At 34.5% G+C, this 14,177-nt stretch overlaps 1 protein-coding gene across 1 annotated transcript; it reads left to right on the top strand.

Moving 5' to 3' along the window:
- Positions 1-5,311: 5,311 nt before the first annotated feature.
- Positions 5,312-9,802, top strand: LOC120200832 (uncharacterized protein At5g41620-like). Its single transcript, XM_039201578.1, has 4 exons — positions 5,312-5,479; positions 5,866-6,428; positions 7,470-7,592; positions 8,025-9,802. The coding sequence occupies exons 2-4, from the start codon at positions 5,943-5,945 to the stop codon at positions 9,420-9,422; spliced, it is 2,007 nt and encodes a 668-aa protein (XP_039057509.1). The 5' UTR covers positions 5,312-5,479; positions 5,866-5,942; the 3' UTR covers positions 9,423-9,802.
- The last annotated feature ends 4,375 nt before the right edge of the window (positions 9,803-14,177 follow it).

The raw sequence follows: 14,177 nt of genomic DNA, 5'->3' as shown, positions 1-14,177 counted from the left end.
TAATTCTAGAATTTGTTGATACTTTGCACCAATTAGCGGATATCTTTACAAAACCTTTAGAAAAAGAAAGATTTTGGACACTTAGAAGAGAATTAGGTTTAACTGACCTATCTTCACTTAGTGTTTAAAATAATTTTAGCACTTTTAAGAATAAATGAAAAATGCTTATAATAATAATTTTTTATTACATTCTTTGCTATTAGTTAGGGGGGTTTATGTTCTTTGGTGAAAATTAATCTTATGTTAAAATGAAGTTTAATGATTAAATTGATTGATTGAATATGATTATTTTTCAATATATAAGTTGCCAATACCACTAGAGGTAATTAATTTAGCATATTGAGTGTTTTAAAACGGATTTTTAACATATTTGTGCATAATGCATCGATACACTATCAAAGTGCATCGATGAATCCCTTTGAATATGTATCGATACATCATGAAGATGCACCGATGCACTCCTTGAATGTGCATCGATGCACAAGGCCATGCATCGATGCATCCATCAGGTGTTTGGATGAAAACCCTATTTCTTCTTCATTTTCTCAAAACTCTCTTAAAACATTCTCACTGCCGTCGCTCCTCTCCATCTCTTCACTCTCAAAATTGCTCCAAATCCTTAGTTTTTGATCAGAAATCTTTCATTCTTCAACTCCTAATCATGCTTTCATCATCAAATCGTGCAAAACATCACATTCCTCTCAATCTGAAATTTTCAAGGTGATATTTCAAAACCTCTGTTTTATTGATTTTTTAACTTAGAACTAGTTTTGATTAGTTCTAGGATGAACATTATATCGAGCATTGATTATATTATGATTCTAAACTAGATTTTACAATCAATTTCGTCAAAAACAAACAATTTTTCAAAATTGTCTTTGAATTTTTGAAATAAAAAATGCTATTTTCAAAAATTATTGTTTTTGATTTAATTGTATTATTTTCATGAAAACTATATGAATTATGATATTTCTAAATGTTATTTTCAAATAGTTTTCAAACACTTTGCCCATTAGGATTCGATTTAGAGAACCTTGAACTATTGCGAACTCAATTGAGTTTTAGGATTGATTATTTTGCATACATGTGTTTCAAAATGGCAGGTTATATTCCTAATTCCGATTCTTTAAACCATGTCCAACCCAAAATGCCCTAGGTCCTCTTCGAGTTATTTTAACCATCCTCCTAGTCCTATTCCTCCTCAACCTCAAAATCCAAATCCGAATGACCAAAACATGACCATTATAAGTTCTTGTTTTAGTATGTCTGAGCATAGTAGAGAAGAACTCTACCATAGATACATGGACTCCTTACAATTTTACAAAATCCGGGAAGAACGTATTCCCTCTGTTCAAGAAATAGTAGATATCAACTTTCAATACCTACCGACTCTCAAGTCCTAGAAGTTTGATAAATTATTTCACCTTAAACCAATTGTCTATCATTAGTTAGCCCGCATTTTCTACTCTAATGCGGCATGTATTCAAAATGAGAGTCATTGTGGGACTATAGGAATTAGATCTTACCTTTTAGGACAATATTATCATATTGACTCTGAGTCTATCGCTAGGCAATTTGGGCTAGATGACAATGGTCTATACAATGAGAAAGAAATTGTGGCATATCCTTATCTTCCTAATGCTAGTGTTAGTACATTACGTACTCATCACGATCGTTTTCTACATTTAATGATCTCTTGGTGGTTTCGACCATCCGGAGGTAGGTACTCCATTCTTCGTGTCAGGGATTTATGGTGGATGTATTGCATCCAATATAATAGAAAGATAAATTTGCCACATATTATTTTTAATGAATTAGTAGATACCATAAATGTTGTCCCTTCTAAAAATGTCAAAAGTTTAGTTTATATGTGTCTACTTAGTAATAATTTTATCAAACTTGGCCTCAGAGTCTCTCTCGACAATCACATCCCTCTCCAAAACCAAATCAATCTCACCTTGTTGAAGAAAGCTGATTAAAAACATGAATAGGAAACTGGTCAATGGGTTTTTCGACCCAATAAGCAAACTCCGGGAGCCAGTTCTTCACGAGCTGCTCCTAGCTCTTCTCGTGCTCCTCCTCCTCCTCCGGCACCGGCTGCTGACAACGATCCCGAGCTTCAACAGCTTATGCAAGATATCGACGATCACGTACCAGACGATGAGCCTGCACCGGAACCAGCACCACAAAAGGATCAAGTGCCTCCATATTTCTGTTCGTTTTTTGAGACAATTGATCTACAGTTTGCTTCCATCGACTCCCATTTAACTACAAACAACGAAGCGGTGAATCATCGCTTAGACACTTTGGAAGCTCAACAAATGGAGTTTCAAAAGAAGATGCTTGTACGTATGGATGCTCTTACTCTTGAGATGCAAGCACGATTTCCTCCTCCTCCCAATCCTTCTATGGACGAGTAGACCTTGTTTTGTTTTTGTTTTGGATCAACTAAGAACTTTACTTGTTAAAACATTTTGAATGCTTTTGGATTGTTTTACTTTGATTGTTGGATGTTTGAATTTGTTTGGATTTATATTTTGGTTGCTTTGGATATTTGAACTTATTATATATATATATTTGGTTTGGTTTTCTTTTGGAGCTTAATGATTATTAATTGTTGCATCATTTACATATTAGTTGCATTATGACCAATTTTTACCATTTCACATTTTCTTATGAATATTGATGGGACTAATGGCTAATATCTCTTTTGATTGTGATCTTAGGAGCTTAATCTTTAAATTAATAAATCAATTGGCTAAGTTTTTCAAAACCTTGTTTAAAAAAGTTTAGAGTCTTTTTGATTTAACAAAAAGGGGGAGAAGTATTATAGGGAGAAGTGTTATAGTAAGGGGGAGTAATTTTTCAAAACTTGATTTCAAAATCTTAAAATTACTAAAATGTTTTGTTATATCAAAAAGGGGGAGATTGTTGAAAACATTTTGATGTTTCGATATAACAAATTAAGTATAAATGAATTTTAAGATTTTACAAATGATTTTCTTAGTATATTCGATTTAATTACTCGAATATCAAAATATTACTCCAAGTCTTTCAAAGATCAATTTCAATCCTTACTAAAGTGTAAAATTGTGTTTTAATCTTAAAATATTTTTAAAACAATTTTCACAAATTATTTCGAACAAAAAACGAGCCTAAAATCAATTTTTCAAAAGAGTGTACCGATGCACCAATCCATGCATCGATGCACCATTGAATAAATTGAACATCGAATGCATTTTATGCATCGATGCACAGACCATGCATCGATGCACTCGAGCTTGTTTGAAACATCGAATGCACTTCATGCATCTATGCACTCTTAGTGCACCGATGCACTAAGGGTCCAACGGTCGAAATATTTGAATTTTACACATAGTGTACCGATGCACTAGCCTTATGCATCGATGCACCAGACGTTCCCAACAGTTTTTATTAATTGTTTTCACACTTAAACGACTCTATTGACTCCACTAATCATCCCCAACGTTCAAAATCAATTGAAGGAGTATTTAAACAAGTTTAGAAGTCATTGATCAATAAAAAGAAATAATAAGAATCAAGAATTAAGAGAGAATCAAAGAGAAATCATCAAACCTCAAGTTTGAGCATTTCAAGCCTATTTTTCATTCAATATTCATTTTGTTTTCAAGAACACTACTTGTACTCAATTGTATTCATTTTTTAGTGTTCTTTTCTTTGTTCTAGAATTGTGCAAACACATTTACCTTGTGAGGTTTTTAATTAAGTTTGCGAATTTGTAATCTTCTCTTTGAGAAAGAGTGTTCTCAAGAATTGAGGTATATTCTTGAGGGAGTTGTAAGATTATCTCTTTGACCTCAAAAGAAAGAACAAATTAGTGAATTTGTTCGAAAATCCTTAGTGTGTATAGCTAAGGTAGTGGACGTAGACTTTGGTTAAGAAAGTCAAACCACTCTAAATCGCTGTGCAATTACTTTCAATTTTCTGCAAAAGCTTCCACCGAAATTTTAATTGCCAATGCACCCCCTCTTGGCCAATTCCATCGATCGATTAACTCAACATTACTCTTCATAAAGGTTCTAGGTTCGAGCAGTTGAGTTTGTAGGTTGTGTACGTTGTCAATGAATTAGAATTTTTTTGAACAAATACTATATTGTAATCTCTATAAACCAGCATAATAATAATAATAATAATAATAATAATAAGCATCATGCTGGCAATGTTGTGAACAGGACATACAACAACAGTGTTGAAGGCATATCCCCTAAAGAGACTCCAAGCTGACATTTTTATTGCAGGAATCTCTCGGTGGCAATGCAAAATTAGCAGTGGTCTGTGCAATTTCTCAAAGACAAAGGTAAGAATAAAACTCTCATATCCTATTTGGTTTAAAATCCCTCCTTTCCCTTGTCTAATAATCATCTAATTTTATATAAAATATTTGAAGTTAACATGTTTACAAAAGAAATTAATTTAATTTTTTATTATTATATTAATTTTAAGTTTTATAATTTATTTTTATTTTCGATCTTTTATTTTTTGATGAAACATATATTAAATTTAAATTTGAGAGATCAAAAAAGGGTGAATTAGAAATTTTGGTGTCCAACGGACGTTGAGGACAATAGTCAGTAGTGACAGATGACAAAAATCGATGGTGATCGATGATGGCAACCGATGGTGTTTGATAACGGTGATTAGAGGCGGCGACGTGGACTTTGATTGAATTCATGAGTTAAATTAATATTACATGAAATTTAAGGTTATATTAATATTTTATCTAAAATTCAAGATTCAAGTTAAAATCTATTATTTTTATTAATATGTCATGTGTCAGTAAAGTAACAAAATTAACGACTTAGTAAACAAAATAAAACATAATTGAAAATAAAAATAACCAAAGTTAAAAAAAATTAAAAATAGTGATCAAAATTGAACCCACTGAAAATATAAAAAATCGGCAAGGTTGTTTACCTTAGATTTATTGTTATTTCATTTTGGACTTAAATTTTAATATAAAAAACATAAATATGATGCATTTAAGTTTTTTTTCTTTGACCGTATAAAATTAAAATTGTGTAACTTATAGTATACCATACACATTTTATTTTGGAAAATAATAAATATTTGGGTTTTCTGCTGTATTTCAAATTGCGGCTACTCCAACCTTTCACTTAATACAAGCCACGTCACCAAACGGTTGACCAGAAGTCAAATGACAATAATCATAAGCTCCAATGAAAATTTGACGCGTAAGCACACAAAATTAAATTGATCGTAGAAGATCTCTTATTCCGCTTTTGCCCTGTCTACAGTCTGTAAATTGTCCCAAAAATATTTTCATTATGCTCTGGGTAATGCTTCGTTTCCACGAAGGCCATTAAAAAGAAGCTCTGAAATCTCAGATTTTCCTTTTCTTTTAAAAAATTTTCTTTCGTTTTCTCAGCTTCCAAACAGTCTTAGGTGGTGCGACTTTAAAGGGAGCCAAAGTTTAGCGGTATGTTTCAGGAACGAAGAAAACTTATTCCGTCCGATTAGTTTTCCTTCGTTTTCAATACAGGAAAACGAAAATTAACTTCCCTTTTTGTCTCTCAATTTTCTATATTTTGATTTCTTTTATTCGTTGTCTGAAGAAACAAACAGACAACGTCAAACTCAACTGTCTTTTTCAAATGTTTAGTTTATCCTGTCATTTTTATTTACTTTATTTTTCTTCAAATTCCAAGCCGCCAAACACAAGCTTATGAGATCTATAAGCCTAAAACGAACACAATTGCAATTCAAAGTCATAGAGAATAATAGAAAGATCCCAAATTTGGAAATAAAAAATTGGGATTTTTTTTCTACAATTAATGGTTTTAATCCACATTATTATGCTTACAGATTTTGATCTAACAAGCAAAAATTAGGCAGTAAAGAAAGGAGGGCCGAGTTAATTCAGTGAATCGAAGGGTAAAGTGATGATGTCAAGGCAAAAACTAGGCAACATCAACATGGAAAATTTACTCCCTGGCAAAATCAGGAAACGAGTGTGTTCACCATCGACATCATCTTCATCATCCGTTATCCAAAACTACAGATTCAAGAGAGCGATTACTGTAGGTAGCAAAAGGGGTGGATCCAGTACGCCTGTGCCTACGTGGAAGCTGATGATGAGATCCCCATTATCAGTTTCAAAGTTGAGAGCTGCTGAGTCTCCTAAATATGCCGGCTCACAAAGTGGGAGTAAAGTGAAAGGGCAAGGGCTGGGGCAGCAGCAGCCGGTTTCGGCGAGGAAACTGGCGGCGACGCTGTGGGAAATGAATGAGATACCGTCACCTATAAGAAAGGGAAGGAACGAGGAAAGGAGGAGGAAGGAAGGGAGAGAAAGGGGCACTGCCAGGTCCGTTCACTCGGGTTCTTTGCCTCCTCACTTGTCTGATCCTTCTCATAGCCCAGTTTCTGAGGTGGGTTTTTCTTTTCTTATCTTTTATAAAATGTATATATATTTTTTCAGAATTTTATTTACATTTTTTATATTAAGGAATGAGTATATAGTTTGGTATTGGTATGTTTGGTTTAGCATTTGGTCACTTTTGATTGAAGCTTTCTTGTGATCAAGACTCAAATTGCTGTTTTTATCTGCTTTTGGTGAATGCTTTTAGATCAGAAATATGTATTAGTAACAGTAATGTAGGATATAACTAGATATTCATTAAAACACTATGATTTTCTATCTATGTTTCTCAGACTTGGGTATGCGTGCCGGACACCATTATGTGTCCTACATGGTTTGTTCATTTTTCTCCAAGATTTCCATGTATTTGGAAGATCTTTGGAGGATCATCCCCATACCTACGTCCGGATATAACTCAGGAACTTCAAGAATAGTGAAGTTAGAGCAACATAGCTTTCTATTAAATATTGTAAGCTTGTAAGTTTAAACTAGCTTTGAGTGCTATTTCTAGATGATGCTTTTCTCAATGAGCTACTGATGTTTAGAATCACTGGTTTATGATTTTAGGATTTGATTTTGGGTCAGACTTTTCACATCACTGAATAGGTTGTGCTTTATTTTGTTTCCACCTTTGGTGTCTATGGTTGAAGTTTCCGAAAATGAGTAATGGGTCAGGTTGAATTACTTTAATGAGTACTGTTATGGTTAATGTTGAGGTTTGCTCAGTTGATAACCGATGTAGTATAGGTTTAAGTGTTTGTTCATATAAAGAATTGTGTTAGAAACTAACAATCACAGTATTTAGTTAGTTGCAATGTTGGTTTTCTTATGAAACAAAGTATGGAGATCATGATTTTAACTTGCTAATAAATTTATTATAAACTGATCAATGAATGCAATGGATGTTTTAGGCTTCCAGTAGCTGAGCCTCAAATATCTGTAGTCAAATTTTACCATTATTCCATTGTTACTTTGTTATTGATAACCAAAACTATTGATTTTATACATAATATCTTTGCTTGTATGAATGGTTACCATGTTCTTTTTTCAGAGAATGGATCGACCTGGAACTGCTAGTCATCGGAGAAGAGCATCATCTGTTTCTCAGAAGCCCAGGTTTATAGACCACAATGTTGGGGTGTTGGATTCTACTAGCAATGCCAGTTTGATGGAGGTAATCATTTTGGTTGTTGGAAAAAATGAAAAACATTTTTCTTCTTCTCTTGTATTTTGTTAGTAATGAATACAAGGTAGAATGAAACCTTTTGAACTTTGTGCCTTCAAGAGATGTGACTAAATGTACATAAAATTAAAGCCATATGTAAATGGAATCACAGATTATGGTATATATAATTGTTAGGGTTCGATAGTTAGGGTTGGAGGGGGATGCTCAATTCTCATCTCTTCATGTGAATATTCTCATATTTATAGCCTGTCAGTTTGCATTTCTTAGGAGAGAAAGAGAGACAAGAAAAGGTCATTGCCATTCTTTATGACTTTCACTCTGTTCTCAATTTTTTGTAACCTTTCTTTTCCCGGTAAGCTGCAGTGCACTTGGGTATTTGGTGAGTGAAAAGGAGTTTGACAATATTGATGTGTAATGCAGATTGAATCTAAATCTCATGCCCAAACTCCCAAGGGATCAACTGTTGGCACTAAGACTCGTTTGAAGGATATTAGTAATGCCTTGACGACATCCAAAGAACTACTGAAAATTATCAACCGCATGTGGGGTCATGAAGATCGCCCTTCATCAAGTATGCCCCTTATTGCTGCCTTACATTCTGAGTTAGAAAGGGCTCGTCTGCAAGTAAATCAACTCATACAAGAGCAGCGTTCGGACCAGCAGGAAATTAATTATTTGATGAAGTGCTTTGCTCAAGAAAAGGCAGCGTGGAAAAACAAAGAACAAAAAGTTGTCGAGGCTGCTATTGAGTCAGTTGCAGGGGAACTTGACGTGGAGAGAAAGCTTCGGATACGTTTTGAAAGTTTAAACAAGAAGCTCGGGAAAGAACTAGCTGAGACAAAGACATCTCTTCTGAAATCAGTGAAAGAACTCGAGAATGAGAAAAGGACGAGGGAGGTAATGGAGCAAGTATGTGATGAATTAGCCAGGGATATCAGTGAAGATAAAGCTGAAATGGAAGAGCTGAAGAGAGAGTCTGTGAAAGTTCATGAAGAGGTAGAAAAGGAAAGGGAGATAACACAGTTAGCTGATGTGGTGCGTGATCAGAGAGTTCGAACAAAGCTGTCAGGTGGCAAATATCATCTTGAGAAGAAAAATGCAGCTGTTGATAAACTGAGGAACCAACTTGAAGCTTTTCTAGGTAAAAAAAGAGTAAAAGAAACAGGGCGTCATTCTGTAAGTGAACCTAAAAGTGAGGATATTGCTGCCTATTTAAACAGAGCCCATTTTGGTTTCCATCCAAGTGAGGAAAATGATGACAATGGAGAAGTTGAAGATGGTGTAGAATGCGAAGAAGACTCAGCCGAAAGTGATCTTCATTCCATAGAAATAAATACGGACAACAATAGCAAGAACTACAAGTGGGCATATGCTCCTGCTGCTGTTCACGATTCAAGAGACCCTCTAATAAATGAAGCAAACATCACAGGTAGAAAGTCTACCTCCAGCAGATTACCAAAGAGAAGTACTTCACTACAAAGGAGCATATCAGATGGAGTTGAATGGGGCATGCAAAATGAAATGGTTCGGAATTTTGATAACGATTCAGAGGGGGGTAGATTTGCTGAACTGGAAAAGCAAGCTGAAGAAAAAGGTTATGGAGATGAAATGCATGGATATAAAGCTGTAAAAGGTCTTAGGGAACACCTTTTATCTGGTTCTAGAGCAAGTAGAGCTTATGCTAGTTCAACACGCGCTTCAAGAGATCTCGACAATGTAGCTCAAGAGAGGCCACCATTGGTGCCTGGTAGTGGTTTGCAGTCAAGGGTAGCAGAATTCAGAGGTGAAGCCAGTAATGATAGAAAATCAAGACGTTGAGAAACACAATTTTGTTGACTATGCTCTTCTAACTGTTCTCAGCCTCCTTTTGACTTGCCAATTGAATTCTGGAAGAGTGATCAAGCTTGTGTGATGCCCTGCTGTAACAGGATTTGGATGGAAACAAGTTTCACTTTTTTTTTGTTGGTTAGTGCTTTGTGTGATGCCTCTAGAGGGTGCTCAAATTGCAATGATCGCTGCTTGATATGTTGCACCTGTTTGTGGACCATGGTTAGGATTGTTTGTCTTTTGTAGAGCAATTTATTTTTCTTTTTCTTTTTTCAAGGAAACTGTTGTAATTGAACCAGTTTGATCTTGTACTATAACTTAAATGTAAAGTATGCTGGAAGTGTTGAAACTTTATCTGTCATCTTCTCCTCTTCTTAGCCTTAATGTCATTTGAAGTTTTTGAATGAACTGATAATAAGCTGACGTAGTAGAGATTAAGGATGGCACCATTAATGGAGTTGTTGGAGCCTTGTTGGTGATTCATTCATTTTGTAGCAGTCCAATAACCGACCAAGATTCAAGAAGTCATGAAGCTTGATCGATCCATGTCCAATTCAGAAAAATCGCTTCAACGGTCCAAAAAACCCAAGGCAATGGGCTGCAACCCTTGCTCAAGATGTAAGACAACTACTCCTAGTCTTTGGATACCCAAAGACATGGACGCTTATACTTCAGCCCACTTCGTTTACAAGCCCAACATCTTCGACGCTTACTCTTCACTGCAGGATATTCTCGAACCTCCTTAAGAGTCGGTTTGGTAATGCTTTTAGGAAGTGTGGTGGAAAAATAATTTTTAAAATTGATTATGGAAAGTGATTTTGGGTTGTTTGTAATACTCCGAATTCTGGATTAATAATTTTGAGTTGACACAAGAAGTATGTGGGCCACATGGAATTCGTAATAGAAGTTGTTGAATCAAACGAAGACTTAATTAGATGTTAATTGGACTTGATTGGCCATAAAAATAGTAATTTTGCATAGAAGACAAAATATAAAGGACCTAAAATGTAATTAGACCCTTGTTGATAACAAGACTGATTCTATTGGGATTTCTAGGTAAGGGTGACGTGGGGGCTTGAACCAAAAGCTGGTGGCTTTATTGTTTTTCATTTTTCCATCTCCTTTCATTCTCCTCTCATTCTCCTTTCATCCTCCTCAAGCTCTATAAGTCAAAGATAAGTCATTTGAGCATATTTAAGCTTTATTTAAGACTTAAAATCCGTCCATAAATCTTCCAGCAACTGGGTTTTGGATTAAAGACTTTTATTTTTTCTTGGTTAGAAAAAGTGGGTTTTGGATTAAAGACTTTTATTTCTTCTTGGTTAGAAAAAGTGGGTTTTGAGTGCTCAAGTTCAAGTGAAAGGAGAGAGAACAAGTGTATAAGCAAAAGGAGGTTCATTTCGGTTTCTAACACCAACGTAGTATATTTCTAATCTTTTGTGGTGTTATGGCTATATTAAATGTGATGCTTTGTTAGGGATTGAGTATTTGAGCATATTGGGGTTTTTTTTTTGCTTGATTTATGATTAAATGGCGTTTTTAGTTTAAAGATGATGTTTTTATAATGCTATATGACCTTAAATAACTTCCTTAAGCTTTAAAAGTTGGTTTGAGACCAAACTAGAATGTTTGAAAGGATTTTTTAGTGTTTTTGAGCTTAAATAAGATATTTATGGGTTTGAGTACCGATATTGGATTACCAGTATCAATGTTGAATGAACTGGGGCTGATTTTTGGGCATTTTATAAAGGGAGTACCGATACTCTAAGAAGTAGCATCGATACTGCACCCCTAGTATCAACGATACTAAGGGTGTCAATATTAATACTGGGAGGATGTTTGGCATTTAGAAGCTATTTTTGGTACCGATACTCAAGTGAGTATTGATACTTGACTATAGAGTATCACTACTATTTGTAGAGTATCGATACTACCTGTTTTAGATGATTAAATTTGACTTCGTTAAGGCTCGTAAGAGTTAGGGATGACCCGTAATGGTGAGACTTAGTTTGTAAGATATTTAAATGGCTAAAAGTGCCTAGAAACTCTCTTAGGAATATGTTATGACCGAAGTAACCTTAATGGGGTAATATTTCTAAGTATCCTTATTCGAGCATGTATTGAGTAATTGAGAATAAAGGATCGTTGCGGAGGATGTACCTGAAAGCGATATGATGAACTAAGTGAATTACGTAAGAAAAGAACTGTGTACTGCACGAACATCGATAAATCAAATACGAGCAAGTTGTCTCTCTGATTTAAAGGTGAATTGAAGATCAGTGTGAGGAGAACGACTAGGGAGTCGCTAACGAATAATCAACCCCGAGTCGAGTATCAAACTAGCAAATAACATACCAAATGGGTAACTTTAATATTTATTGTCATAAGAGCATAAAACACAAAAACTTTCCTTAGAGGTAAAAATGACTAAAATGCCCTTCGATGTTAAATGACGAGGATAGTGTAGCCTAACGAACTAATAGATGTAAAAGACTAATAAACCCTTATAGAACGTTCTAGATGAGAGAACGAGTGAGACCGTAGTGAATGAGAGGATGACCTCACTAGAGTGTGATGAATTGAGCCAATGTAACTGAACAACCTTAGTTGCCCTGATGTGACATTGATTGTTGTGTGTGGCCTTATGGTACCCATGTATGCATGTGTGATTGCAGTGGTATTGTATAGAGGATATCTTTAATGTTTTCCTTGACGGTTGTGTGAGACCAAACTAATGCTAAGTTTGAGCGAGAATTTTACGGAGGCTTATGTGAGATCGAGTTCTCCTTCATGTACTACTTGAAGGCTTTGTGTGGACTATAAGATCATTTAACAGGTTGGTGAGAACCGGGGCTTATGTGACATTGAGTTCCCCCAATAGTAACTAGTATATAATGATTGTGTGAGACCAGATATTATCATTGTGTTGTGTGTTGCATTTATAGAATACAAAATAGTTCGTTATTGTGCTTAGAGACTCAATATACGTATACTCATGGCAATACCCTTAATAGATGACTAAGGGAAGCGTGTGACTCTTACTATAGTGATAGAATAGTTGAACCTTAAGTAGGTAACACTTGATAATGGTCATACATATACCTATTGCTAATTATCATGTCTTCTAGCATTCTTATATTTATGAGACTAATAATGCTACTCTAGATTAGCGATTATATTGTTGAGCTTTGTAAGGCCAGCATCCGAATGTTTCTATTTGTAGGTTAGTAGTTGAGTCATTCAAAGAGCACCATCGCAGTAGGATTTCCAGCATCTCTTCCAGAGTATTGTATTGTTACTTTTAGTGGACCCTTATGTATTTGGATTTGCAAACTTTGAGTTGTATTATTTTATTTAAACTATGTATTACGGAGCTCCGGTTGTAAAAGTATTTTTCAACGGTTACGTATGTCTATGTAACATCCTCAATATCGGGTTAGTGACTAAATTGGAAAGTTTCAGATTTTGGTGATTAAAATAGAATGAATTAATAGTATAAAGATTTATATGTAAATGATTGTGTAGGATTGAATTGAAAGGAAGAAGGAATGGAAGGGCAAAAGAGTCATTTGCAAGGAAAATTAATTAAAGAAGGGATAATGATATATATGAGTACAAGTGGAATGAAAAGAAGAGAACACCAAAGCCTTCCAGAGTTATCTTCTTCTTCTTTCTTCCTTGTACGTGTGAACCAAAGCAAAGGTAAGATTTCTGATTATTGAGTTTCTTGTTAAATTTAATATTGGGTTTTGATTATTAGATGATAACTAAGCTTAAGGAAAGCTTAAGTTATCTTAACATCAAAGGATGATTGAGTTAGGAGAGATTTAAGATTTGAAGTTCTTAAATGAAATCTTGGAATAGAGTTCATAACTAGAATTGAAAGTTAAATTTGACTTGTCATCAATCTAGTAAGATATACGAAGTGTTAAAAACATAATTCAAACATGTTTGATTTATTAATGTAATTCTTGAATTTCATATGAAGGAGGATTTGAAGGTTTAAGATGAAATAAATAAGTATAAATTGGTTAAAGGATGTGTACTAGAGTTAAGAATGAAAAAGGGGATTAAACATGAAAGATTTAATCCAAATGAATGAACTTTCAGGTTCAAAAAGAGGATTCTGGGCAGAGTGCACCGATGCACATTCATAGTGCATCGATACATCATGGTTAAAACCCAGAAATTGTATGAATATGCATCGATGCATTGGTAGTGCATCGATGCACTCTTTTAAAATAAAGACATCGAATGTAATTCGTGCATCGATGCATAAGTAGTGCATCGATGCATCCCATTAATAGTAAAACATCGAATGCAATTGGTGCATCGATGCATAAGGAGTGCATCGATGCATCCCAGCAATAATACTACATCGAATACCTTTTATGCACCGATGCATCAGTAGTGCATCGATGCATACCTTCATTAAAAGATGAAGTTGACTTTTCTCTTACTCTAAAGAGTGAACCATTAGAGTATATTAGTTATAATACTGATATAGATCCATGTGTGTTTATGTAGATACTAAAAGTAAGCTTATTCCGGAACGATCAAAGGATTAGAATCGAATCAAAACAAAGCTAAGGTAAGTGCATACTATATGTATATTATAACGGAATAAGACTTGTGATAAGTCTAATCCATGTGTTGATTTTTATAATATAATAGTTGTGAACATGCATACATGATAATTGTTGTGATACATGCATAAGACATATATATGTTCATGTGATATGATAT

This window comes from Hibiscus syriacus, unplaced genomic scaffold (genome assembly GCF_006381635.1).
Source record: "Hibiscus syriacus cultivar Baekdansim isolate YM2019G1 unplaced genomic scaffold, ASM638163v2 tig00006570_pilon, whole genome shotgun sequence".
Lineage (NCBI taxonomy): Eukaryota > Viridiplantae > Streptophyta > Magnoliopsida > Malvales > Malvaceae > Hibiscus > Hibiscus syriacus.
Note: the sequence above shows the minus strand (reverse complement) of the source record. Positions and strands in the feature narration are given on the sequence as shown.